This window comes from Ptychodera flava, chromosome 1 (genome assembly GCF_041260155.1).
Source record: "Ptychodera flava strain L36383 chromosome 1, AS_Pfla_20210202, whole genome shotgun sequence".
NCBI lineage: Eukaryota > Metazoa > Hemichordata > Enteropneusta > Ptychoderidae > Ptychodera > Ptychodera flava.
Window position 1 is genome coordinate 48627392 of NC_091928.1, and position 27238 is coordinate 48654629.

The 27238-nt window shown below is 37.1% G+C and overlaps 1 protein-coding gene and 1 long non-coding RNA gene across 3 annotated transcripts; one reads left to right on the plus strand and one right to left on the minus strand.

Annotated features, from left to right (window-relative positions):
• Positions 1 to 1581: 1581 nt before the first annotated feature.
• Positions 1582 to 6783, minus strand: LOC139140052 (uncharacterized). Of its 2 annotated transcripts, none has more exons than XR_011553938.1 (3): positions 6537 to 6783; positions 4686 to 4801; positions 1582 to 2368 (listed from the first exon to the last, which is right to left on the minus strand). It is a non-coding gene; the product is annotated as an uncharacterized lncRNA (long non-coding RNA). The 2 variants fall into 2 exon arrangements; XR_011553936.1 differs by having other exon boundaries at positions 4686 to 4795; positions 6537 to 6781.
• Positions 6784 to 14251: 7468 nt separating this feature from the next.
• LOC139140058 (cytochrome P450 20A1-like) lies at positions 14252 to 26529 on the plus strand. Its single transcript, XM_070709066.1, has 11 exons — positions 14252 to 14491; positions 16312 to 16388; positions 17150 to 17319; positions 17853 to 17998; positions 18396 to 18563; positions 19249 to 19315; positions 19599 to 19778; positions 20293 to 20416; positions 21082 to 21196; positions 21510 to 21574; positions 23145 to 26529. The coding sequence occupies exons 1-11, from the start codon at positions 14396 to 14398 to the stop codon at positions 23398 to 23400; spliced, it is 1464 nt and encodes a 487-aa protein (XP_070565167.1). The 5' UTR covers positions 14252 to 14395; the 3' UTR covers positions 23401 to 26529.
• Positions 26530 to 27238: the final 709 nt, after the last annotated feature.

Sequence of the window (27238 nt, forward strand, 5' to 3'; positions counted from 1 at the left end):
TATGTGAAAAAGCCAGAATCCATCAAGCATTGTTGTGGATTCCTCCGTGGATTCAATCAGAATCCAAGGGAATCCAGAGATATCCATTGTGGGTACTCAGGGAATCCTAAGGTATCCAATTATGGATTCTTCTATATACGGAACACTTTTAGAATCCACATCAGAATCCATCACAGCATTTTAATGGATTCCATAAGACAGTCTCCTGAATTATCCTGTGCAGGATTTCAATGGATTCTGCGTGAAATTAGTGATCATAGGAATCCACCCTCTTGCCTTAAATTTTCCCATGGTACATTGCGTGAAATCGAATAAAATATCACTGCTCTGCTGTCATTCCTTTTAATTTTTTGAATTTCTCATGAATCGATATTTACTTGAAACAGTAACCTGTACCTTTTGCACATTTTGTACTGTTTCATCATTTATTTTCATAATTGTATACCAAAATAACCTTGTATTCTGCTTCTAAACATGGCCTCTGTATCCTTTATGTTATTTTTGACCGATCCATTTCAAAAGGCCTTACTTCAGTGCAATTATCAACAATTGTAATGATGCATAGACATGCTTAGAAAATAGATATGGGGCAGTTAGTTCTATTATGGGGAAACAAACAGGACCAAGTTGATATATATGTACAGCGCGGATATTTAATATCTTTTCTGCATTCTTCCATTTTGTGTTTACAGAATTATGTGCAGGCATATTGCCATAGGATGGTATGCACAACATCTACCATTATTGATTAAAATGTATTACCGGTATTCTCATGATATACTAGTATTCTTTCATTTTACTCATACTCACATGTTACACTACACACATCAACAATTTAAGTTCATACAACTGTTATGCAATTAAAAAAATAATGTCCTTTTTATTCACTGAATAATACTAATCCAATGAATATTTACAATAATTGACACATGTGTTAAACAAAAGCTGCGGTTTCTGAAAAAAAATCACAAACAATAATATAACCAGACTTTTTGAAACCAATATTTCAAGTCATTCATTGAACGTCTGTACAATTGTAGCAGCGATTTAAAAAAAAAAAGACTTGGCAAAAGACAATGGTAAAAAGTTTGCCAAATATACAATTATGCAAACTTCACCACAATTTGAAACAGTCTTACTGAGCTGTACCCTAAAAACCTCCACACCAACTTTCAAATCAATTGGAGTTGTGGTCTCAGAGAAGATTTCTTGACCAAGAATAGAAAAAATTCCCCCAAAAAATACAATTATACAAATAATCACTGTTTATGACTCGTCGGTGTACTAACATGAGTACAGCCTGTATCTAGTCAATAAAATTCAAAAGTTGAGTGGTCTTTGTTCAAAACTAAAAATGCATCATTGAGCTTTTAGCAGAATCAAGAAAATGCAAAAACATATGCTTATACATTAAACATTGTCCTGTAATGAGTTGTCAGCGCTGTTGATATTGTCATCTGTCTGTATAACGGCTCATGGCCCACAGTACAATCAATTACCCACAATGCTGTTCGATTTGTACCAACGACGTTAGTTTTCTTGTACTTTTTCAGTTCTGCATAAAAGCAATAATGTGAAGTCTCACGATAATTGATTAATTATATTTATTAAAAGTACGTTGAAATATTGCAGTATAAATTTCAAAGAAACCATTAAATAACCATAAAAGTCACATTCTTCAGGTACTACAAATGTCACAGTTTTGGGAAGCAAGTTATTACCAACTGAAGGGGTCATTCTCTGAAAATAGTTAGCATGTAAATTTCTTTTGTCTTTTCTATTTGGAAAAAATCAATATCCTTTTGTTTCATAAAACAGGTGCAACAATTCTCCCTACTTTCCATCACTTTATTCTGTATGGCTGAGGACACAATCAGTGGAAAATTTACAAAAATCCTTTCTCTTCTCTCAATCAAGCACAATTTTCTTAATCCTTTACAATGGGAATTGAGAAGAAAGGTGTTTTTAAAAGTACGTTCTCAGAATTTCTACACGTGGTCCAGGAATTTGTCTACACATGGGAGACATGGTAGACTTCACAGGGGAATCTACATTGGTACAAATCATGATGTATTGTGGGAAATCTCTAGTACTGTGGCCCACCATCCTCATCCTCAGGCTCTGGTCTGATTGGGGCCACACCCTCAATGCAAGGTAGCCTCAATATGCATTTCCTTTGATGCAAGTGTTTTTCCATAATGTACGCAGTTTCACTTCTCTCTCTATCCCATGGCAAGTGTCTCCGAATAAAGGCACCACCCTTGCAACTTCTGTCCTGCTCGCTGTCCTCAGAAGAAACACACACAACTACCAAATGTCTTCAGCTTCATGCTAGTCCTTGGATAGCCCTGTTTGCGTCCTTCAATTTCTGTAAATAACGATACACAGAATAAATCATCAGAATTGTACATTATCCATTTAGTTTGTTTTTGTTTAAATCTTTGTATTTATAGACCTTTGATAATTCATTTGAAAGTACTTCATTAGACTAGAATGGTTAAAAGTTGATATGTATGCAAGAAATTTGATTTCTGAATCTCACTGAAATGTTGATTCACTATACACTGGAGTCTATGAGAAAACTATGAATAATTTTTTTACAATGCTTAACAAACACATTCTGTGCTTTCTGAGGTGTTTGACAATTGATACAAATGTACTTGATTCAAATAGGGTGTTTGAAGGTTCAGATGTGGACAACAGTAATGATATTGGAATTTCAACTAAACATTTCTATTTTGATGGTACTAGTGGTCAACAGGTCACTGTTAAATATTTTCCTTGACAAAACTTGCTATATCTTTAATATGTAAGTAATAGAAATTGTTCATTGCTCTCAGTGAGCTCGATTCACAATAAGACAAGCCTCAGAGTTGCCAAGGCAAGATGTTTATGTGGCAGATAATTATACTTTTGTTCAGATTTACAGTTAAATGACTACCGAGAGTGAAATAATGCAGCGAATCATTTTATCTCCCAAAAAATGTTTTGAACACTTAAACTACTTTTTTAACAATTTAAAGTGAACCCCAACCCATTCAAATTGTGCTGGCTGTAATAACTGAATGCTCCCTTGATGAATAAACTGGTCATCTATGTACTGTTGCACATCAAACTGATAAGTTTATGCCATAATATACAAATATGAAGATAAAAATGTTTTTTCACTGATTCATTGCCTATTTTATTATTTACTAAATATTCGTTTTTGTTAGGAGAGACTAACATCAATGTATCTCCAAGACACATGGTGTATGGTCGTGCTTCCACTATTAATTTTGCAAAACATATCATCAATTAATGCTTCAGCAAATGGACCAAGTCTTTGTACGTTGGTCGAGAACTAATACAGTAAGACATATACGTTAGAATATTAAATCTGTCAAATTAGGATGGAATATTGAGGTAGAAATATTTTTGTACCATGCAGCTTTGACCTACAGTGCCTTGTAACATTTACATATATTGAACTAAAAAGAGGGCATGTCATGCTGGGGAATCACCCAAATCAAAGACTGAACTGACTGCGTATGGGTGCCAGTATGGATTAAAGGCAGGGGGACTCGGAGCCTATAAATACCCCCTATCTCCCTGGGCATTCATAATCCAACATGAGTGGCACATGGTAACAGCATCAACGAATGCTCCCGAAAATCTGGAGTTTTCAACAACCAAAGAGTAAATTAAAGCACTGTTCCAACATATCACTTTTGTGAATACTTGTGGCATCACCTTGTTGCTGAAATTCTCTCATTATATCCATTTTAAGTTGATTTTTGATGCGAAAACTGCTGCGATCCTGTGGATGTGTTCGAAGCATTCAAAGAACAATAGGGGAAAGCTTTCAAACAGCTGCCAATCACGAGGGGATGCACGATCAAACATTTGTTGTGTCAATCAGATCGATATGATGTCAACAATGAATAAACATTTGTACCACTGAGCCTTTTATACCATCCAGAAATTTCAAAGCTACAATTTTTTTACCCTGACATATAATACAGCCACCTTGCACAATAATGATCATTCCACTGCTTCTGTTGGGTTTTGTTGGTTTTTTAAATTCGCTCCGTGGCTTGTTTCATCTTTCATTACACAATTTGCAACAAACTCTCTAACGACAGTTTGTCTTGTGATATTGTTTAGATGTTTTGTTTCTCATACAAAGTTCATAAAGTACACTTCAAGGATTCCTTCAATAATATTTTGGCAAGTGTTGGGAGACAGAGTTAAAAAGAACATTTCTTAGGTTTGACTATGCAATTATTGTATGTCATGTACATTTGTGTTTTGAACTCATGTACGAGCCCCCTTAAGTTGTTTCAACACTCTGCTTCTCTATATAAAATTGCAGAGTTTACACATTTCATTGTGATTTCAAAGTTTGACATGGGCTAAGCTACATCACTATCAATTACATCTGTATCTTCAAAAGAAGATTATAAACGCAGATTTTGTTGCTTATGGCTGTTAGCTACAGTAGGTGCTCTGCAAATATAACCAAACATCAACGGTCAACTTATAGTAAAATTGTATTACTTTGTGTTGTAATGGTTCTGCTTAACCATGTTCATGTACCATAATTCACCAACACTGGTGCTTTGGTTAGCATGTCCTTCAAAGTTCACAACTTTAAACAAAAAACTTATCAGTGCAGACTTTGTACATGTGTATGAAGTACATACCTCTCATATTCTTCTCAGTTGTTGGCATGCCTTTTCGTGTGACTCTGTCATTCCTTGGGGCACTACACTTTTCCTATTTGTTCAACGCCTAATAAATATCTCCACGGGACCTGCAACTTGCAAGGAAATAAATAAAAAGAGTTAAAAATCCTACTGTGAAAAATTAAATTATCTTAAAACACAGATGATGAATCATCAGATTTCACGTGACAATAATGACGATGAATCACCATATTAATCTGACAGTCCATCAACACATATTTGAATCAGAAATATATCAAGCGTGTTCATTGCCTGAAAACGCTCAACTTCATTGGATTCACACTGCACTATGCATTCCTGCAGTATCTCAGAGCTGGTAGACTGTCAGACCATTGATGAAAAATTGACTCTTTTTACATCCATGGTCATATCAATATCTAAAATGTGCATGTTGAAAGTAACACCACATTTCATTTTCAGCAGAAACAGAAATATAATGACATATCATGTTTAGGTAAGATTAAAATTAATCTCATGTTAACTTAAGCCCCCACTAGCTGTATCTTCTAGCATTGTTTTTATGATTTTAACGTCAAGCCAAAATAAGTTTGTGAGAATGTTCTAATTTTGGTGATGTATACACTTATTATTAACTAACACTGGGACTGTACATGCTATTTTGGACAAGATAAAGATTGCAATGTGATTACATATTTGCCAAAACATTAAATCCCATCACAGTGCATACAAGCAAAAACCCTGTATACTGTGCATATCTGCACTGAAATCTTCACACAAACTGCACAAAGCAGTCCAATGTAATGCACAGAGCATTGTGCAATTCATGCGATAAAATGTTGAATGGCCCTTACTTCATCATTTGATGGCCACTCAGGGCGCAACATTCTCTGAATTGTTTGGTCACACAGAGTTCATGCTAATGCATGTAGTTCATACATTCCCGCAGTGAAGTTGGGCTCACCTCAGTCATACCGGTAGTGTGAAATGTTAAACACTTTCAATACCCAACACTGTAGCTAACAGAGGTGGAGGTCTGAAGTTAGATTGAGCTGGTTACTAGTGAATGTGTGTGCAAGAAATTTGATTTTGGAATTTCACCGGAATGTTGATTCACTAAACATGTACATTCTGGTCTCTGAAGAAAATATGAAAAGGTATTTTGAAATACAACACAAGCTAAATCTGTGCTTATATAAATGTTTGGCAATTGAAAATGTACACAATGAGAATATTGGTTGAAAGAACAGATGTGAACAACAAATGTGATATTGGACTTTCACCCTAGTGATTTTTTGTAAAGGTTAAAAGTATTCTTTAACAGTTCAAAGTTAAATGAGAACTTATATGTCAATTATTAAGATATCATTTATACAGACTGAGACTCACAAGGGACATGAAAATTTTGGAGGGACAATCTTTTCCTTGCTAACACTTTTTGAAGGGTCATTATTTTCCATTTTATAAGGCACTTTTGCTGATCCCTGGGATTGCCTTTGTTTAAGTATGTAGGAGGACTACCTTTTGTTTTCCATTGAAACTGTAATCTGGTTGGTAAATTTTCTGGTGAGACAATCTGGTGCCAACACAGGCCTCTAAAAACACCAATCAATCCCCCCGCCCGTAATTTTTGTCCAGTCCCTGACAGGTATCAACACTCATTAGCATAAAGTGACCCGGAAATTCGATGTTCATTATTCGTTTGAAATTATCAGGAATATCGATGATTTAAAACAAACAAACGTTCGATACTTTGCCAGATACAGATTTTGCTGGACACGTTTATACCAGAAGGAGTAGACGTATCCCAGACACTTTGGCTGGTCAAGAATAAGTGAATAGCATACATACCTGGTAAATTGTAAGCTTACACGAGAACCGTTCAGCTGATGCAGGACTCTTTGGCGATCACCACACTGGCACTAGATTCAAACGTACCGCATAGTCGTCGAGACGGTCCAGGATTTCAAGATTAGAGTCTTTAGTGGACATTCCTAGACACCGGCGGGACGTGTCAGTACTAAAATATAGACGACGCAACGCAACGTTGAGTAGGCGACGCGACGCTATCCATAACAATGGCGTCTTCTGAGTATGGCTCCCCAAGTGCTTAAATATTCACGAAACGAACTTTGCAAAGAATTTGATAACTATCACTTTTCACTCAATCTTGAAGAAAATGTTATTTTTTTTGCTCTCGTTAAATAAAAATATTGCTAACTGAACCATATATTCGTTTTCGCCAGCTAAAGCATGGAGGTAGAAAGAAAGAGAGCAGCAGGCTACGAGCTAGCTAGGGGGTCAATTTTCATCAACAGGCTGCTGGCTGTGCAGTTTACCTCTCAGCATGTACACAATGGGATTTCGATTTACGCATTTTTTACCTTCATGAATATTCCGGTGGCGAGATCTTTATCAAGATGGTCTCCAAAATATAGCAGCTATTAGGCCTAATTAAAACTTTGGGAAATATGAACACGGTTTGAAATCAGTCTGATATAATAACTACCAACCTGTACATGTAGGCCTAGGCCTACTGACGGTAAAAGCGAAATTCTAGCACTTTTTTATGAAATCCATCATCGTATATCACGGTCGCAATTTACATGCGGGACTGAGCTCAGAGTTCACTATGACTTGACGTTGGATTTAATGGACCACGAAGGTAAATGCAGAAAGTGGAAAAGACATTTTTTGAGCAATAGTCGCTACAGTCGCGGTATCTTTTCCCATACACCCGCTTTTCCGGAAAAGTGTTTTTAATATAAAAATGTGTACAATGTAAAACTTCGAAGTTCATCGTCTAAAAGTTGATTTGATATGCAGCAGTACGGTCTATTTTTTATATCAATGGGTATACTGATATTATAAGTTCTCGAAACTAGTACAAATAATTCCCCTAACTCTGAAATTAATGCGCGTTAGTTCAGAATTCATCACGATAGATCGATGCATCAAAATTTACGGATTCACGTGACTGAACTATTTTGTGATTTGTTTGCTAATTGACGTTTCGGCGGCGAAAGTCCAAGGCCCAAAGAAGAAGTATGCAGTCCAATCACATATTTTCGAAGAAATAACCACAGCTTTCCATATAATGTGCGAAATCCGGCCCTGACCAATGCTGCCGTCCTGTTTCCGAGAATAACTTTCGAGCGGTGAAGCTAACATTGCCACTGAACAGCCTTGACTCGCCTCCGAGTCGATTTTTGATGTGGTTGAAGCACGGTCCTTTGGTTGATTTAAACCACTGGCGAAGAGTATATTGGCAATATTCAAAACATACCGGTGTGAAATGTAATGCAGATCTCCTGGTTATGTGTCAAATAAGCAATTTTTGTCGCAAGTCATATCTTGTTTTTCAGAAAGTCGAACTCACAAGAGGGCAGATCGTCTGTGCAGCCGACACGAACACAAACTGTCATGATACCGGCTACCAAATACTATCACAAGATAGGCTGTCGTCTACTGACTCCACACATTTGTCATTTGAATGAACGATGTGTGACGAAAAGGGAAGTATCCCACGTTTAACTGCTGTGGCGATATCGATGACAACCCTAACAAATCGTTATGAGACTGCATGAAGAACGAGCGCATTTTGCGAAAGATTATGATCTTAGTCGTTGTTGTAAAACGTGTCTGCCTTTGAGAGTCATAATTGCTAAAGTCAACTAAAGGGACTGGTCAGTTTATTCGGCGGGGGGGGGGGCAGTGGATTCATAGGGGTCACCCCGTTTTTGACTATGATGATAGGGGGATCTCCATGTTTTTTGAAATGTCCAATTGGGGAGGGGGTTCAGTCTGTTTTAGAATTTTGACACGGACTCATACTTGCCTACAATGCATCGTGCAAGCGACAAATTTCATCATTCAGTTGCATTCATGGCGCGCCCTTTAGGCGCTTAACGTTAATATTAATAATACTTTTTTCAGAGCCCCCTTCAAGCTAGCACGAAACTTTAATATATCAGACATATATGTCACAGATATCTGTATGTTTAAAATGTTGTCGGTGCGCCCTTCGAGCGCATTACTTTAAAATATCGAACTTATTTTTCAGCATTCCCTTCAGCCGCATGACTTTCATATATCAGACATATATATCAGTGATATCCAGATGTTAATATTTTTCAGCGGGCGCTCCGGGCGCTGTACTTTAATATATCAGAAATATATAAAACTATTTTGATGTCTGTAAATTGAACGTCTGTTTTGCAAAGTGTACTAATCATAATGAAACCTGCAGCACATATGAAAAGCATAATAGTTCCTGATACTTTTCTGTTTTCTCAATGAGAATTCAGCATTAGAAAGCAACATGCACTAATATTTTACAATCAAGCGTCAAACTTCATGATATCTGATAGGCACATTAGATGCTGTTTTATACTATTAGGAAATTAAATTTTAGCCCAGGATTTATTAACGGAACACAGTCCCAGGTGTAGACTGGCCCCCAGTCGCGCTTTCTCTTCAGTTGAGTTACTTGCTGACCAGGCGGCGTTCACTTCACGATCTGCGCAATAGCCTACCATTAACACAACGGTTTGCCGATGTTTAGTCCTTCAATTTATTATTTTTTGATACTTATATGCCCACAGACTTGGAGAAGTCTATCCCTGATACTCTTACACTTACATACCCAATAGACAAACCTGGCGGTCATACCGTTATATGAGATACAACGTTTGCAACTCTAAATTCTGACCAGAAAATACTTGGTACACTAGGAAGCACAAGGAAAAATTTAAAAAAAGGACACATCCTACTTACAAGAGCAAAATAATTTGACCTTACAGCATTGATGTATCTTTTCACATTCATGCTTACCGATGGCTGGCTGTACCGATTTACTCATACGGAAACTATGACTATAGTAGGTTCCCTTTGAGCGTATTTCAAATTACTGATGCCATCGGCTACAGCAAAGTATTTTCAGTATTGTCGATTCTGTGTTCAGCATTTAATTTTACTCATTATTTTAAAACATTCGTTGTTCGATTTTGAAAGGTAGTCGATTCGCCGGATAATTGCTATGCACTCGCCAGGGCACAGGCGATTTGATAGTAACTATGCGAAACCCGCACGATGCAAATGACAAGTTGTATCATAGGGTTTTCGTCAAGCTACAGACCCTCTGCACACAAACGACGATTGAAGCATTCGTGCACCAGAGTGTTCATAACATTATGCCATACACGTAATGTGGGAGGACATCAGGCAACCTCTCCACATTCCGACATTAACCACGGTACGGTTTTGTGGAGGGACCGTGACCACGGTAATTAGGGAAGTCCCTGCCCTGACAATGCTTGTTGCACACTCAAACAAATAATTCCCTTTGTCTGTGTTGCACACTTCACCCTGACTGTACTGCATATGCATTGTGACCACAGAGTGCGTACCGGGGGCCTTGGTTGGATGGACCACTTAATATCGAAAAGGACACTAAATCATCTGGATAAAACGACCGATACATTCACAATTTTCACATTTGATAATGGCCTTCCCGTCTCAGCAGTCTCCGACTTTGCCATGGTAGTCAGCTGAGGTCGAGTAAGACAGCAAACAAAGGCTGTTTTAATCACGGCTATATCACGGTCATCTCTATTTCACGCAAAACTACTCAAGTTACTTTTTTCACTGTAGACGTTCTTAAAAGTTGTAGAACGCACTAGAAGTGGAGTCTGTGCAGTCATGAATGTAAGGGTACAGGAGGGCCTGATAATCCCTTTCACACCTATTATTTTATCTTTGTCGACGCTGGCCTTTTCAGCTGTGGCATGATCAGGACGGCCAAGACACTCCATGGACGTATCTGTGGTACGTCCAGGGACACACACACTTCACTCATAATTTTCTATGCATCACAAAAATCTTTCAAATTTATAACATTCCTTTTTTCATCCATAGTGCAGTAGGGCTGACAGCGATCCTGCAAATGTGATTCGGGTGCAACTCAATGATAATGCGTTCAATCAACTTTTAACAAGTTAAGGAAAAGAAAACAAGTTTACAAGAATTTGATGCAAATTTCAGACTTGAACAAAGTCTATTTTCAGTTAAACTTCTAGCAACAGTGACTGAAGCAAGAAAACCGCTTTTGTTTATACATTCAAGGGGTTCCTCCTGATTGTTGTTAATGACATATGGCTATTTACACCTTGAGACAATGGAGCAATGAATCAGAGCCCTGCATGACTTGCCATTGCCTGACCTATCACTATTTTCTTCATGACATACCGGTGCAAAATGTAATGCAGGTCTCCTGGTTATGTGTCAAATAAGCAATTTTGGTCGCAGGTCATATCTTTTTTTCACGAAGTCGAACTCGCAAGAGGGCAGATCGTCTGTGTAGCCGACACGAACACAAACTGTCATGATACCGGCTACCACAGTCCCTCTATCCATGGATAGAGGGACTGTGCGGCTACCAAATACAATCACAAGATAGGCTGTCGTCTACTGACTCCACACATTTGTCATTTGAATGAATGATGTGTGACAAAAAGGGAAGTATCCCATGTGTAACTGCTGTGGCGATATCAATGGCAACCTTTCTGATATGTTAATGACATATGGCTATTTACACCTTGAGACAATGGAGCAATGAATCAGAGCCGTGCATGACTTGCCATTGCCTGACCTATCACTATCTTCTTCATGACTGCAGCAACATATACTGTGGTATACAAAACGCAAGCTTTATTTCAGTCGAAAGATAAAAAGACAGTTGCAAAATGATAAGAATTGAAGGAGGGATATGTGTCTACTGCAGTGCGGAGACTCCAAAGTGCAAACGCTAAGCCCTTCAAGATGGTTTCCAGATGGGTATATAGAGTGAACGTTAGAAATGTGAGCCCAGGGAAGTGATTATATGTTTCTCACTATACATCCAGCTATTCTTTAACACATATAGTCCTTTTCAATTTGTAGAGACTGTAAGTTGTCATCCTCAGTGTTGTTTTACAATCTTTACCTCACACGTAAAATTATGCAACTTTATTGGATTGCATAAAGGTACATAATTTTAGTGAGCCATTAAACCCTTTTATACAAGTGCATACAGATGCATATAGGCACCACCACTGACACCATGTTTACACACCTTTATGCACTGCATAAAGGTGCGTACAGGAGCTGACCAACTTTATGCAAATTTATGCAATTGCATAAAGAATGTTAAATTTGGATTTTCATCCAGTGAGCTAGTAAAGGTGACTTCTACATTTCTGCGATTTTCTTAGTTTTTTCGGCAATGTGACGCAAGTTCTTGAGAGTATAGCTCGTCGTCACGATGACATATTTGCTTGGTTTTATTACACAGATGGTAATGAACGATTCCGTCCACTATATACCGTCTCAAATTGTAACGAGCTCGAACAAAACCTGGTATCGATAAACGTAAACTTGCAGCAGGAGAGGGGTCAATTTGATCGGGGAGGGGGTTTCAAGCTGATAAGTATAAACGCAATCCATGTCTTGACTCAAATGATTGATTATGAAAGGCCATAGTCCTCTATCGTTAACGTTGTAGTTCTTGACGTACATTAAGTTTTGGAATTTTGTTTTATTTGTATGTGTATAGGATCTTTAGGAAAAAGCGTTTTTGACACTGCCAATGTTGATTGCAAAACGAATTTACAAGTGGTAATATTTTTAGGTGTTTCAACTTTTGCAACGCTTTCACTCAGCATAAAAAAGTGTCTGCAGTAGTCATACTTTCCGTTACACTGGCTAGGCTAGTATCCACCATAAATACTTTTATGGATTCTCAAAATCTAGCCAGGTCTGTGTTTTTTAGACCCACAATGCATTGTGACACTAGAATCCATTAGTATCCAAAATGGATTTGGCATGTATTCCCGCAGCCTTAGTTTTGCTGGATACTGGGGAATCCATTATGTATTCCGGTGCTGGATTCTCAGTACTGGATAATAATGGATACTCTAATGGATTCTGCTGTATACTGTAAGAATCCATCAAAATGGATATTGCTATAGGTCTGTGGATACGGAACACTTCACATGGTGCTTCTTACGTCGGGTTCCTTATACTTGAACTTGGAAGGCGAGGCACAACAATAGGTCAACTCAAGTTGTGGGTAAGCTTGGAGAAGCGAGCACTGCGAAATCCACATTTTCATGGTCTTGAATAAACGTGCTACATAATCATGTGAATAAAATGTATGTTAGACTGCAGTGTACGATAAATACTACCAGGTCATTCTGTCTTAAATCAGATTTCTTATTCTTTACTCTGGTGCTCATACACTTCATGGATTGCCACTGCTGTCACCTTGTAGAAACTGTGACAAATAAATTTTGAACATCAAGGGTGTTATTTACCCATCCATTTTACAGGTGGAATAGACGCTTAAATGACATTGTGTGATTTCTGTGCGGCGTTCGTTTCTGCGTAACATAAATATAAATCGTACGTCCTCAGTATATTTTGAATGGTGAAGTGAGATAAGTTCAAAAACCGAGGGTAACGACATACATATGTATAGACGCACTACAGTGGACTCATTTTGTGCGCAGATATGGAGGCCATATAGGATGGCCTACAAATGCTAGTAGCTTTGATTTTTTCGGTCCCCATTAAAATGGCCTTAATTGTTTAGATTTTATAGGTGAAAAACCTATCACGAGGCTTATTCTTAAGGGAGAATACGTTTTTTAAATTCAAAGAATACTTATTTTGGGGAAAAAAATTAAATGGTTATTTTTACCAATGCATTTGAACTTATATTATTACAGAACGGTCTCCAATTGCCGTTTTATTGATTTTATAAGTTATTTGTTTTATTGCAACTTTTAGCTGTAGGGCACCTAATACTTTTGATACATTTGAACAATTTGAAGACCAGGCCCTATTCTTCCAAATTGGCTCTTGATACGGTATCTTTCATTTTTTCCTTGAAGTAAATGCATAGTTACGATCCGATGCAAACGGAAAAAACCTAGAGCTGCAGACGTTTTTTCTTTTCAAAGCAAAAGATAATACTCTTGCTGAAAAGCACTGCGATATTTAAGTCTACAGGGATGATTGACTTGATTCCTCTGGCAAAAACGTAGTCTTTCTTTAAGGTAGAATGCGCGTCGGGGACAGATATTTGGACTCTCAAAGTTTTGCGATTCTTTTCTGATCTACCCTTGTGGGCTCATTTAAAAGCTCCCGGAGAAAACTTTTTTCGCCATTTTAGTTTTTTGAAAATTTTCTTTTTCCACTAGAGATACCGCAGGGATTGCGGCCATTTTGAAACTCATACGTTAGGTGATTTGTTTCTAGTACCAAACTTTGTACGGTGACCCCGATTTGGTAACAGAATAATTGAAAGTTTCATTAAGGAAAGTTTGCGCAAAAGTTTAGCATTTTGACTTTCGAGGTGCGTTCTACCTTAACCTAATGGTTCAATAATACAATGTGCAGATACTGACAGTGAACTTCACGATCTTTTCAATGTTTTGCTAACCCTCAACAAACTAACGTTAATATTCGTTTGCCACTGTGCAACGTTCATGGAGGTGTTAAACAATATCCTCTCATTCATGTCACAGAAAGTTGATTGCGAGTCATCAAACTTTGTTTTCCAAAGCTGTATGCGGTGATCTCAATACAGAGGTGACCTAAACGTCCAAGGACATAGGTCAATATGTATATGATTCGCTTCGTGACCTGTACCCTATAACAGGGTTAACAAGATGGCGTACGTAGCTGTTTTCCTCGCCATAGTGGTAGTCGTCCTTTCGATCCTTTACCAGTGCCTTCAATCGAGATTCAACTCCAACCATTCCAAGGTAGGGAAATTTTGTCTCCTGGTAAATAAATTTTGCATTCAAAAGTACCACATTACGCTGCACATGGAGAAGTCAACAAATCATTTACCAATCGTTACACCCCTTTGCTAGGTGATCAGAGTAGCGTTCCTGCCCTGTCTACTTTTACCCTATATTTGTAGCAAATGCAACTCGTTTGGCTTGTGATAGAATTATTAATAATGGTGATTCATTTCATCAAGTTCAAAATCACTTATGTTTCATGACAGCGTTTCCCCACACAGATTTAGACGTGGTGGCTATGGCCTATTTGGGCCAAATCGGCCATTCCCACCACGTCTATTAAAATTCATGAGTTTACTTTTCTTGTTTACGCACACACTTTATCGATGGAAATCGTGGGAATGGCTATTACATCAGGTTGACAACCCCCACAAGTGGGCAGCGAATTCAGATTACTCTTTGCATGGAGCTAGCTCCATGCTCTTTGTAAGACAATTGCGATTTCGAATAAAGCAAGACAAATTTGTTGGTTTCACTAATTTCCCTACAATTACAACACTAACGTTCATCAAACAGGGAAAACTATGCAGACCTAGCAAAGCCGTGTGTAATGACATTCGAAACACAGTGAGCATGCAATGACCAAGATATTCCACAATGCTTGCCCTGAAGCATGGAGGTGCTAGCTCCTGGCTCCTTGACTAACCATGGAGGTAGGAGAGAATTTTTTACCTCCTTAGACTGAAGTACGCGTGACCTATAAATAAAGTCACGGATGTTACTATTAAAGTAATTTTCTGTCACGGTATAAACCGATGCGCTATGGTCAGCTATTAGCCCTACGGCTGGTATGAGTCAAAAGTGCTCAGCTATGACTACGCCGTAGCCGTATTATAGCCGTGCCAGGCAGAGCAAGTAGCGCGTGTGACCAGTACATACGCCTGGGGGTAATTACAAATGCTCAGATCAGCCATTTTATCCAATCACATACGCTCTTCGTGGAAGCTGTCAAAACATAGGACTGATCTAACATTTTGTAGATAAGATCGAGAACAATAGTATTACGCATGTCTTATAATCCCAAGCAGGCCAGTTTCTGTGTGGGGAGAAGTTGGAATGTTCTTTGATATTGTTGACAGCCACTTGACACAAAAATGTGTTGTTTTAAGTAAGCATTTCATTCGACTGAACCAGGGGTGGAAATTGAAATAAAATGCTAGACTGTCGACTGTGAAATTACGATTCTCTGATTAAAGCAATACCACGTCCACGAGACTCAGTCAGGTCGATTGAATTATTATGCGACAGCCCAAACGAATAAAAATACAGAAACCCATAAAAAGTTGGCTCAGGCCTTAGTGTCTACGGCACTCGAAAAAGTGAAATGAAAGAGCGTCAATTATACCTTGTAGGTCTAATTTTGACAGGTATTTTTTCACTTGCTGGAGTGTAGACTAGAACGAAAGTGTTTGTCAAATAACTTCACGTGCTCAGCAGTTTGTATATACATGGCCATGAGAACAAAATATTACTAACATGGCAAAAAGCTTTCTTCTATCAACACACCAGTTTGTATATAATGTCATTGTACTTTATCTTGTAAAGCAGTATGTGATACCAGAATAAGGTACCGTTATATGGATAAGAGATCGACGAGCCATTTCGATCAGGATCATTACTTATCTACGAAATACTAACACTGAATCCAATAATAGCAAAAAGCTGTAAGTGTGGCCCATCTTAAAAAGAAGACAAAACAAAGTAATATCTATATACTGTTAATTCATGTTCACACAACATTCATTATTGAAGAAAACGAACCCCGCATTCCATTGTAGGATTCTGGAAATGTAAGAACACAGGGAAAACCAAGGACTTCGGCTAAAATACCGGGCATGGAAAAACGCAACCAAGAGTAGGTACTCTTCGATTACTACAAGGATATTTTATGGCAATATGCCTTATGAATCAGCAGACATTGAATTAAAATCATTTCTCAAAAATAGACAACTTTCTTATAAGTTATCTTTCGGTATCAGGCTCACTGCTGATACGTATTACAGTTTATTGCAAACAAGAGGTTTCTACTTTGATAAGAAGGATATTTCAAAATGGTAATGTCAAACGCACATTTGGCAGGCATTAACATTAGAAAACTTAAAGATAAGTTTGAGTTGATTTTGAAACATAAAATTTGTAAGGTATAAAAGTTATCATTACCTACGCACGAGATGTGGCCCTGCTATAAGGTGAACATATCATGGTTTTGAAAGCTTTTAATTTTTGTTGTAATTTCAATTTTCAAAAATTCACCTTTAGTAACTCATGTCCTCGTAATATGAGCTATGGAGGGAAGAAGGGGTTTATCATTTGACCAGACTCTGTGGCACAGTTAATAAGGGACGCACTATGCACCAGTACTCCTTTAGGATGACGTTCAATGATATAAATACCAGGTATTTGGATTGCGTCCCCTTAAAATTTGATTCGGCCAGAAAGCAACGGATTCAGAGGATCAGAGATCAGAGATCAGTTTGTTCTAGTTAGCACGATTTTACCATGGTCTAGGGGTCAAATATGACAAACGTTAAAATAAGATAGATACAAAGCTAGCATAAGACAATGCAACTTTCGGTAAAGTTTGAAAGATGCCCTGCAAATATTTTTCATCGATAGTAAAGGGAATCTTGAAGATATTATGGATGCGGGTGGTTTTCAAAAATTTATCTTCAAGCTACATGCAGAATACGGCGACATTGCCTCGTTTTGGTATGGAAAGCACTATTACGTAAGTCTGGCGTCACCCGAAGCCTGGAAGGACCACATCAAGGCATTTGACAAACCCGGTATGTAAAGCGCTGCACCAATCGTATCATTAAACCACGTTTTTCTAAGTCGGTATCGACTACACCAAAATGGATTGAATATAAAGAAATTACCTTTCAAACTCCCAATAGCACTGACGAGTACACATTTCAGAGTTGACAATACCAAAGTGAATCTTCTCATGATAAGAAAATGAAAAAAGGAGCATGGATGTAAGAAAAGAATAAGTGAATTCTAAATTAACGAAATGCTATCAAAACTCAAGAAATATTCGACTAACGCTATTTGTCAGCACGACTAAAATAACCACTAGGATAAGGTTAGATGTATAAATCGACATCGTCCACACTGCATTTCAGCAAATCATTTAACTATAAAGTGGAATAATAGACCAGATATTCCTTAAAGACCGTCTTATTAAAATTACATTTGATATGGATAATAATTATGGCATGTGATATTTAATAAAGAGTATAAAGCCGTTGAATATCAATCAGCCATTAATGAGTTAATGATCTGTTATGATACGTGTTTCCATTACTGGATTTTCTAGATGACCTGTACGAATTCTCTAAGCCGTTAATTGGTGCTAAAAACATACAATTTGCAAATGGAGAAGACGCTAAAAGAAGACGGAAGCTATATGACGTGTCATTTCAATATGAGGCTGTAGCACGTTATCACAAGTGTTATCAAGAGGTATGTAGATACATACATTCACATGCACGTATATACACATAAATACACGGATACATAAGGTTGAAAAACGCCTGTCGTAAGTATACATACACACAAGCATACGTACTTACATACATACCTACATACATACATACATACATACATACATACATACATACATACATACATACATGTACATACATATATATGCTAGCATATGTGTATGTACGCTTGCGGGCTTGCTTGCTACTTATTTTTAATGACAGGTGCATACCAATTACACTTATGAGTTACACATGTCTGCTCTTAGCAAGGAAAGAGTAACTGTACAAACATTTAGTGAATTTAATGTTCGGACAGAAAAATGAAGACTTCACATGACGAAAAAAGTCACAACGTTCATTGTTCTCTTTTAAAGATGGCTGATGAAGTAGCTGAGAAAATTTCTTCTCTACCCGCTGGTGAACACATTGCCGTGAAAGAATGCATGTCTTGGTTTGTAAGTCATGCCTATAGAAGGGTTGTATTCGGAGACACTTTCGATGATGAAACGAAAGTTGTCGCTCTACACGATCACTACGTGACCGTAAGTATTAATAATGCAAATTAATACTTATATACATACATGCTTAAATGATGACCTTTGAAGCGAGTGTTATTGAAGCCTCTTCTGTGATGAAATTGACTTCACTTATCCAACGCCATTCTACTGAAGGTTTTATAAGTCATCGCATCTTACCGCTGAACGCAATGCCCTCTTCATATTAACAAATATTGGACATGATTTAATACGTGTTCTTGACGACCATTTACTATGGTGAAACCTGGTGAAACCTGCTACAGATATTCAGTGATCTGATAAATATCTAGTTATCGCGTGAAGAACTAAGCGGTGTCACTTTAATTAAGGGTTCATTTACATATTTACTAAACTTTATAAGTAGTGAAATTACAGCCTTAAATTTGATGAAACGTGGTACAGACGTTGATCTGATAGATATCTGATTGTCCAATGAAGCATTGAGCAGTGTCAAGTTATTAAATAGCTGATTTTCATCTTAAATGAAGTTTGTAATTAATTTGTAATTAGTACTGTGCTAAAGCTGATGAAGCCTGCTACATATAATGATCTGAAAGATATCTGATAGTTCTGTGAAGCATACTACTATGTAATGAACCTGTTGTGAACCACGTGAGCACATTCAGTTCACATCTGGTTTTATTGGATTAGTTTGTATAAGTGGTTTTCTGTGCTTGCTTTTTTCTAAAAGACCATGGATGCACTCAACCAAAAAATTGGTAACCCTGGGCTGGAGACGGACGAGAAATTTGATAGAGGTAAAAAATATTCTCTTGATATAGTGGTGTTGTAGCTAACTGATAGACTTTGCGAAAGGATTATCCTAACTTCAGACTACAGTTGAAGTTTGAAAAAGACACTTTTGGGACAAAATTCCTACCAGTGAGAATTAAGTCATTATAAAAGCGTAAGGCAAACACGTTAGTCCCCTAAAAGTAAAATAAGGAGATTGATTTCTCATTAGCTTATGAAACAAGAGTGTATTTTGGAAAAAAAAAACTTGCGATAATATATACCTGTGTTTATGGTATTCTTAAACAGCTTTAAAAGTATGGCATGACCTGATGCGTGACATAGTTCAACATCGACGTGACAATCCCCCTCTGAGCTATGAAGATCGAAATTTTCTTGATATCCTGATCGATTCATGTGAAAACGAAGAGCAATTACTCAGTGAAGTTCTCGTTTACTACTCTGGTGGTTACCATACAACTACTTTCAGTAAGTGTATATTATAAATATGCGTATTATTTTATTTGGCAGTACGTTAAGTTGCCTGCTTTCTCACAAGAACCTAGAATGATTTTGCATACCTAGAAGGATTTTGACATACAGGTTTAGAGATATGTGTGTCTACAGGGTGTTAAACGACATCAATAGCAACGATACTTTTTTATCGGTACTTCCTTTCAAATCCACAATTTTTATTAAACGTAGCTTATTTACGACAATACGTTTTATTTCTCTTGCTCCTTTCTCATGGATGTACTTCACTAGTTACGGGCCATTATCTCTTCACTTTAATGTTAACTACATTACGAATTATAACATTGTCTTGCATCCACTTCCATAAATGTGAAGAGTTTGAAAACTACTTTCATAAATGTACACATAAGTTTGTAAAAATAAAAGACAAATCTATAAGCGAATGTACTACCCTGAATGTTGAAGATTGTTTTAACATCGTTCGGTAGAAACTAATTGTCTAAGGATAACAATTGACTTTTTCCCCTAGTGCTTGTGTGGGCCTTATATTACTTATCTCAAGACATGACATTACAAGACAAAGTGCATGAAGAAGTAATTGAAGTCCTTGGAAAGGAGTCTAACAGAGATTATTGGACTTATGCTAAACTTGGGTCAGTGTGTTTTTATTTCTATTTTATACATTCGGTACACTTATGCTAAACTTGGGTCAGTGTGTTTTTATTTCTATTTTATACATTCGGTACACTGATTCCAATCTGAATACAATCTCTATCCTTATGTTATGAAGTACGTAGACACATTCTGTTTAAAGTGCAAATTTATACATTTCTCGATACAGTCAATAATTTTTTCGGCTTTCATGCGCTAGTGCGAGTTTGGAGTTTGGCGATGTACTGGAACTTTTTGACTATTACCTGTAATTTCACGATGTTCATAATGTTGATTATTTTATAAGAAGTTCTTTGTCGTCAATTACAATTTTACTCACAGGCACGAGCCTTTTTCTAAAATCAAAAGACATATTAGAACTTAATAACGTCCTTAAAATAATTGTCATCATGTTTATCATCTCAAAAAATTCTTTGTAGAAATGATTTTGTTTCGACTTCAAAGTTCTTAAACTTTTGTAAGTCTACTCTTTGAAGATTTGTAAAAGTTGCGTTGCAAACACTTCGTTCTTCGAAGAACGAGAAATTATCCTATGTGTGCCATACGTTGTGTGATCTTTTTTTGCAGTAGCTTGTGGTTGAACAGCACCATAGTAGGGCGTCCAGCGCCGTTGACTAACCATTCCAAATTATATCACATGCATTAGATACGGAAAGAGAGTATTAGATGAATCCATACGATGTTCTGTCCTTGCTCCGTTCACTGCAAGAATCAATTACGACGAAGACATGGAGGTGTTAGGATATCGCATAGAAAAAGGGGTAAGACGATATGTTGTCGTTTACACCATAAGTCAGAGCAACCTCAACTCACAAACAGAAACCCATTTTTCTCTTTAAAAACGAATCTAACATAGATATGGGTCTATTTGAGGACTTGCTTCAATATTAAGATAAAATTAAATGTCAACATGATAAACATCTCTGGGCAAATCTACTGATTGTTTTGAGTCTTTCTTCACGGAAAATAATGCTGTTTTTGAACTTTCCCGCGGTTACTTCATATTCTTCAGCAATACGATTATTAGAGAAATATTGAAAATACTTAGTAATACTTATTTACCTTATCTTGCAGGCTGGAGTGGTGCATGCACTTGGAGTGGTACATATGGACGAGAACATTTGGCCGGAACCAGAAAGGTAACGTCCATTGGTTCTGATATTATATAGAGCTCAGCCCTTGGTGAACAGATTTTCTGTAATGTGTAAAAATATTGGAAAAAAATGGCAATTTTTACCATGAGAACTACCTATTCAGTTTAACAAGGGACTTATTGTGCCATCATAGTCGTTGCAATAGTAACTGCACTGCCCACCTTCCACTTGCCAGCTGAAAACAGGCGTTCCGTCTAAAACCTGGCAATGTTTGCATATACTTACTGACACAGAGGATGCTTTTCTAAATTCAATCCCAGCATTCTTTGCGTACGCGCGTATGTCCTAGTTCATATGCATGACCGTTTTCTGTCTTTTTTATTTTTTAGGACATTATGTATCAATGACAAGGTTGATAATAATACTTTCTGGCTAATAAAAGAGATATAATTATTTTATTAGTGGCATGTTGCTAAATGATAGTTTGCACGTTTCGTATTTGTTTATTTACGAGCACTCAAAAAAAAAACATGGCGGCACCCATGAATTAAACGGATTATGCAAGCTCCAAGCTTGGAACTTTTTCCCCATGATTCAAATTACATGGGCAACTTCCTGTACTATTTTTATCGTTTTTTGTAAAAACTCTTGCGAGTTATAAATGGTGAAAATAGTTTTTCCTGTGTAAATGACCACAGAGCTACCACATATGTAAAAATCATCCTTGGTGAACTTCCACTTTAAGTCGGGTACACTCCTGGTTACTCGCACAGTATATCATGAATCTGCGCATGCGTAGTCTTTAAGCCGCTGAGCGACTATAATAACATATTCCAATCATAGAAATCTGTGCTCGGAGAAAGAGTCTGAGTTACTCTGCGAAGCAATAATAAGTGTAATGGCAAAGTCTCTCATTACGCTAGGTCATTTGATGCTGAAATACGGTAAACACCTATTAAATGATGCGTTTTTCTTCGAAGAATGGCACGTAGAGATGGTGATGACAACTATACACATCTTAAAGACAATGCATTAAAGATGCTATGAAAATCAATCACAAGCTTTCCGAAGCAAAGTCTATAGTAATGCTACAAATTAGATCAGTACCCTAGGTATCTTCAGTAAACGTCTGAAGCATTTGGCATATCATGGTCTATTCTTGGAAGAAATGCTTGATTTTCTGAAGAAATAAGATCTTCATTTGACAGACACATAATTAGCGATGTAAAGTTAAATTAAATCTGACTAATAAGCTTTTAGTTTGTTTTGATTTGTCTCAATGAGCGATAAATTGATCAACCATCTTTATAGAGATTGTCAATTTTGAATGCAAACATATTGACGCGTCCAGTAAAATTATTGATAATCCTCTAAAGCCCCTACAGACTTAACCTTGGACTGATATAAATTTCTCATCAAGTTGAAAATATGGAATTGTTACTTTGCCCAGCGAAGAAGTTTGGGTTACCGCAGAAAAACGAGAACAGGGAAGCCTAAACACTTTTTTTATGGCTGAACGATGTTTAATGTAAATGACAATGAAACTGAAAAATAAGTTATCCAAGGAAACATGTTAAAATTATGAGTATTTGCTCTTTGCTCTTGTCTCCCGCAGATTCGACCCTGACCGATTTCTGCCTGAACAAGTTGCAAAGCGTCATACGTTGGCATTTTCACCCTTTGGTTTTGCTGGTAAGAGGATATGTCCAGGGTATCGCCTGTCATACGCCACGAGCATAGTGTTGTTGGCAACGCTTTGTGAGAGGTTCAAGTTCAGCTATGTGGGAAGTAAAAACGTACGGAAAAAATATGGAATTGTTACTTTGCCCAGCGAAGAAGTTTGGGTTACCGCAGAAAAACGAGAACAGTGAAGCCTGAACACTTTTTTATGGCTGAAAATTAGGTATACAAAGGATTGTTCAATAATCGAGATCAGTTGTTACAATTTTCCGACAGCGACCCCTTTACACGCTGTAGAGCTCACGAGACATGTGAAACTTTACACTGTAAAGTTAAGTGTTTAAGGATAGAACACCAATTAAACACCTTTTTGTAACACTTTTTGAACGCGTCAGAGACGTTCAGAAATTTAACACTACGTGTTCAACCAACGTTCAATTATTGAACACACGTGTGGAGATTTTGAACATTATGTGTTCATTAGACATTATATTGAACATCATGGTGTTCAATATCTGAACACACGTTGCACATTAAACGTGTTCAAAAATTGAACGCATTTACGCGTTCAAAGGGCTGTAACATTTTTGAACGCACGGACGCCGTTCAACGATAAGTGTGTTAAAGGATTGAAAACATGATATGCACTTGTTGAACACCTTTAATTTTGGGCGTTCAAGGGGTGTTCAAGCCTAGAAATAACAAAACGGACCACTGATATTAAGTAAAATTATTTTATTCTAAAAATACATAAACATTCCTTGAGTAAAATACAATTATTTAGTGTAAATTGGGAAACATGACCACTTTGTAAAGTTTGTCAGAGGAAAACACCAACGGTCTTAACACCTTCCAATCAAAACATAAACAAAAGAAAATCCTTAAAAAAACTGTCGATCGTTTTCAAAAAATATGAACAAAGTAATGACAAAGCCAGTTGTACGTAAATATTGTGGATTACGTTATATGTTCATACTTGTAAAAACGTACAAAAATATCTGTTTTGAAAATGCTCAAAATTTGGCTTACTTATTGAGTTGAAGACACGTATTCGTATGAAAAGTTTACTCCGATTTTGTAGATGGTTTAAGACATTTCCTCTTGTATAGACAATTGTAAACTTGGAAAAAAATTAGTCAAGGCTTCTCTGATGCACATGGTACATAGTTGTCCACACTAAAGTAACCACAACATATCAATTCAAGTTGCCACAAAGTCTCACAGGCACAACATGTAGAAAGTGGGTAAAGGGGTCCTTGGCAGTGTAAAACCTATTTCCTTGTCCTAAAAAGTCCTTCATAAACAAAACGGTTTGTTTGTTTGTAATATCTTTAAATAAACCCTGAAATAAATCAGTGACATTTCAAACTCTACTTCACAGAAATTAAAAACACATTAACTAATTTTGACTTCGTTTCAAAAGTTTTGTTCTGTGTGTCAATAAGACTTTGCTGTTGAACCTGGAAATTTCTGTCCTTACGAAAATTCACTTGTAGAAGGAAACTGCAGTCTGGCACCAATGGCAACAACCTAAATGCTAGCCATTTCAACACCAATATGGCAATACAACAAGCGATGTAGACATTGAAAGAGCTCCAAGTATTATGTATAGGATCTCTGACAGCTCACTTCAGGATGGCCTCACCAAAACTGGGGAAAGAGCTGAAGAAATTCCACAATTGAAGATGTCACCATGATTTGGACATATCAAATTAAGATTATCCCAAAGAACATGTGTCAGAAAATATAAAAGCTATCAGACGGGTAATTTTTAAGATACAAATCATTTGACCAAAATGGTAAACATTGCCCCAAAAATAAAGAATTGCAGATTTCATCGTAACTTGAATATATCACATTCTGATAAATCCTTATGTCTTAAAAATGTCTGAAATGTCTTTTATGTCTCAAAAATACAAATTTGCATATTTCTGCATAATTTGAACAATCTGAAAAAAGCTGTCCACAGAGACTCGTGTCCCAAATATCAAAGATGTTCAATTAGCAGTTTTGAAGAAGATTTTTAACGATTTTTTGACCAAAAACGACAAAAATTGCCATGAAAAATAAAAATTTTAATAATTCATCACAACTAGAACAAATTTGACGAAGATAATTCTAAGGGACATGCTCACCAAATATTGAAGACGTCAAACCACCAGTAAAGGAGAAGAAGGTTTTGCCAAAAATAGCAAAATTAGCCTCAAAAATACAAATTTGCGTATTTCATCATAACTTGAACATATATGATTACGGTAATTCCTGGGAACCTGTACTCCAAATATTAAAGGAATCGTACTTGCCGTTTTGAAGAAAAAGCTTTGGATGTAAAAATTTGAGGGCGATGCCACACAATCACCTATATTGTCTGACAAAACGCATCCACTGAATAGTAATTTCATTAAAATGAGGTCTGGTACCAGATACTATTAAATTAGGTGCCGCAAAACAGGTTTAGAAATACTTTTGTACCCTTAGCAGTGAGGATTCTAAACCCATTTTTTAACAGGTAAAAAACTCATCGATGGCTATGCTACTGTAGGGTTATTTTAAATTGTACTGTTGTTGATCGACAAGTGCTTTGTCTGTTATCTGGAACTTTGCTTTTTAATCTCTGTGATCTCTTTACATTTTATCTATTGTGCAATATTTGTTTTTAGACCTGCTACATTTGGGAATGCCAGATATTTTTGCAATCTACAAAACTCAGAGGATAAATTGGCTCCGTCGTTTCTTTAACGATGACTTTTCACATCCTTGGAATTTTTATTGAAAGAGAATTAAACTCTGTCGGCGGTATCAGTGTGCTTCTGAAATGTAATTTTGATATTAAATTATTGCCTGTCTCTTTGTCAGATTTCGAAAAAGTTTGCTTACAACATGGAGAGAATTAACAAAGGAGACTGAGTCAGGTAAATATTTCTTAAATCAGTGCAATAAATCAGTGGAATAACCAATACATTTTGATAATGGTAAATCTATGTTTTTTAAAGAATTTCATGATGCTGGACTTTTTTACGCAATATTTTTCATTGGAATACTTTAGGGAACAGACTTCAACAATTTTCCTTTCTGAAATGGTGTGGTATAATCCATTCGCTACAAATAGCAGAAAAAGCCTGCTGGCATGTCTACATTTAACGCTGATGATATGAACATAGGCGACCCAGACAGTATTAATAAGCTTATTATTGAGTTTTTCTCACTGTTTTCTCTATCAGTCCCTCTCCTTTTCTTCATCACAGTCCCTCTATGGATATAGGGAGTGTGTCTTGATGCTCTGATTGATCGGAGTAGATAAAATAAACGGTTATATAATCTAACCTAGCCTCTTAACTCTTTATTCATTTTTCACCCCATTACAAGGACGTTTATCTCTCATATACAAATCTTGTAATTAATTAGTCAACCCAACTAATTATGCTAATCCGTGGACTTATCAAGGGTTGGTCAACATTGCAAAGATAGAGATATAACCCGTTTTATATGCCGTTCATACACAGGCCATTGAAACGGCTCTGAAACGGTTCTGGGCCAATACTGGCACAGAAAGTTATGTGTGGACACTCCGAAGTGGTTCTGAAGCGTTTCAGATTTGAGACGGTTTAGTCGGCCCAACCTGAGCCGTTGTAGGGATTAACTCTATCCGCAAATCGCTGTGTGGACGGACTGAGCCGCTTCAGAGGCGTTTCAAACGCCCTCACGCGACAGGTATTTGTAACATAAACAAACAACAACCAACATACGATATTCAAGTTGGTCACGGCTGCCGAACACAGCTCTATACATCTCGTGGAAATAACTGGTCAGACTACCGAATAGGTTTGCTGATCTGAGTCTCGGCAGACGAAAGCATTCAAAGAATGCTAAAGAGAATGTGTCGCGACAGCCTCGTGTACAAAAGAATTGCAGAAAAGGATCTACAGAGAGGTTTAAACCGGACAGCAGATCAGTGCCACTGCAAGCTTAAGGCACTGAAGCTAAAATACAAAGAAGTTGTAGACAGCAACAGGCCATGAAGGCGCGACT

What these genes read in the sequence shown, in the direction of transcription:
- LOC139140058 (XM_070709066.1), top strand. Translation starts at nt 14,396, where the DNA reads ATGGCGTACGTAGCTGTTTTCCTCGCCATAGTGGTAGTCGTCCTTTCG. An exon ending in TGGACTTATGCTAAACTTGG is followed by an intron (nt 20,417 to 21,081) that starts GTCAGTGTGTTT and finishes CACATGCATTAG; the next exon opens with ATACGGAAAGAGAGTATTAG. An exon ending in ATTTGGCCGGAACCAGAAAG is followed by an intron (nt 21,575 to 23,144) that starts GTAACGTCCATT and finishes TGTCTCCCGCAG; the next exon opens with ATTCGACCCTGACCGATTTC.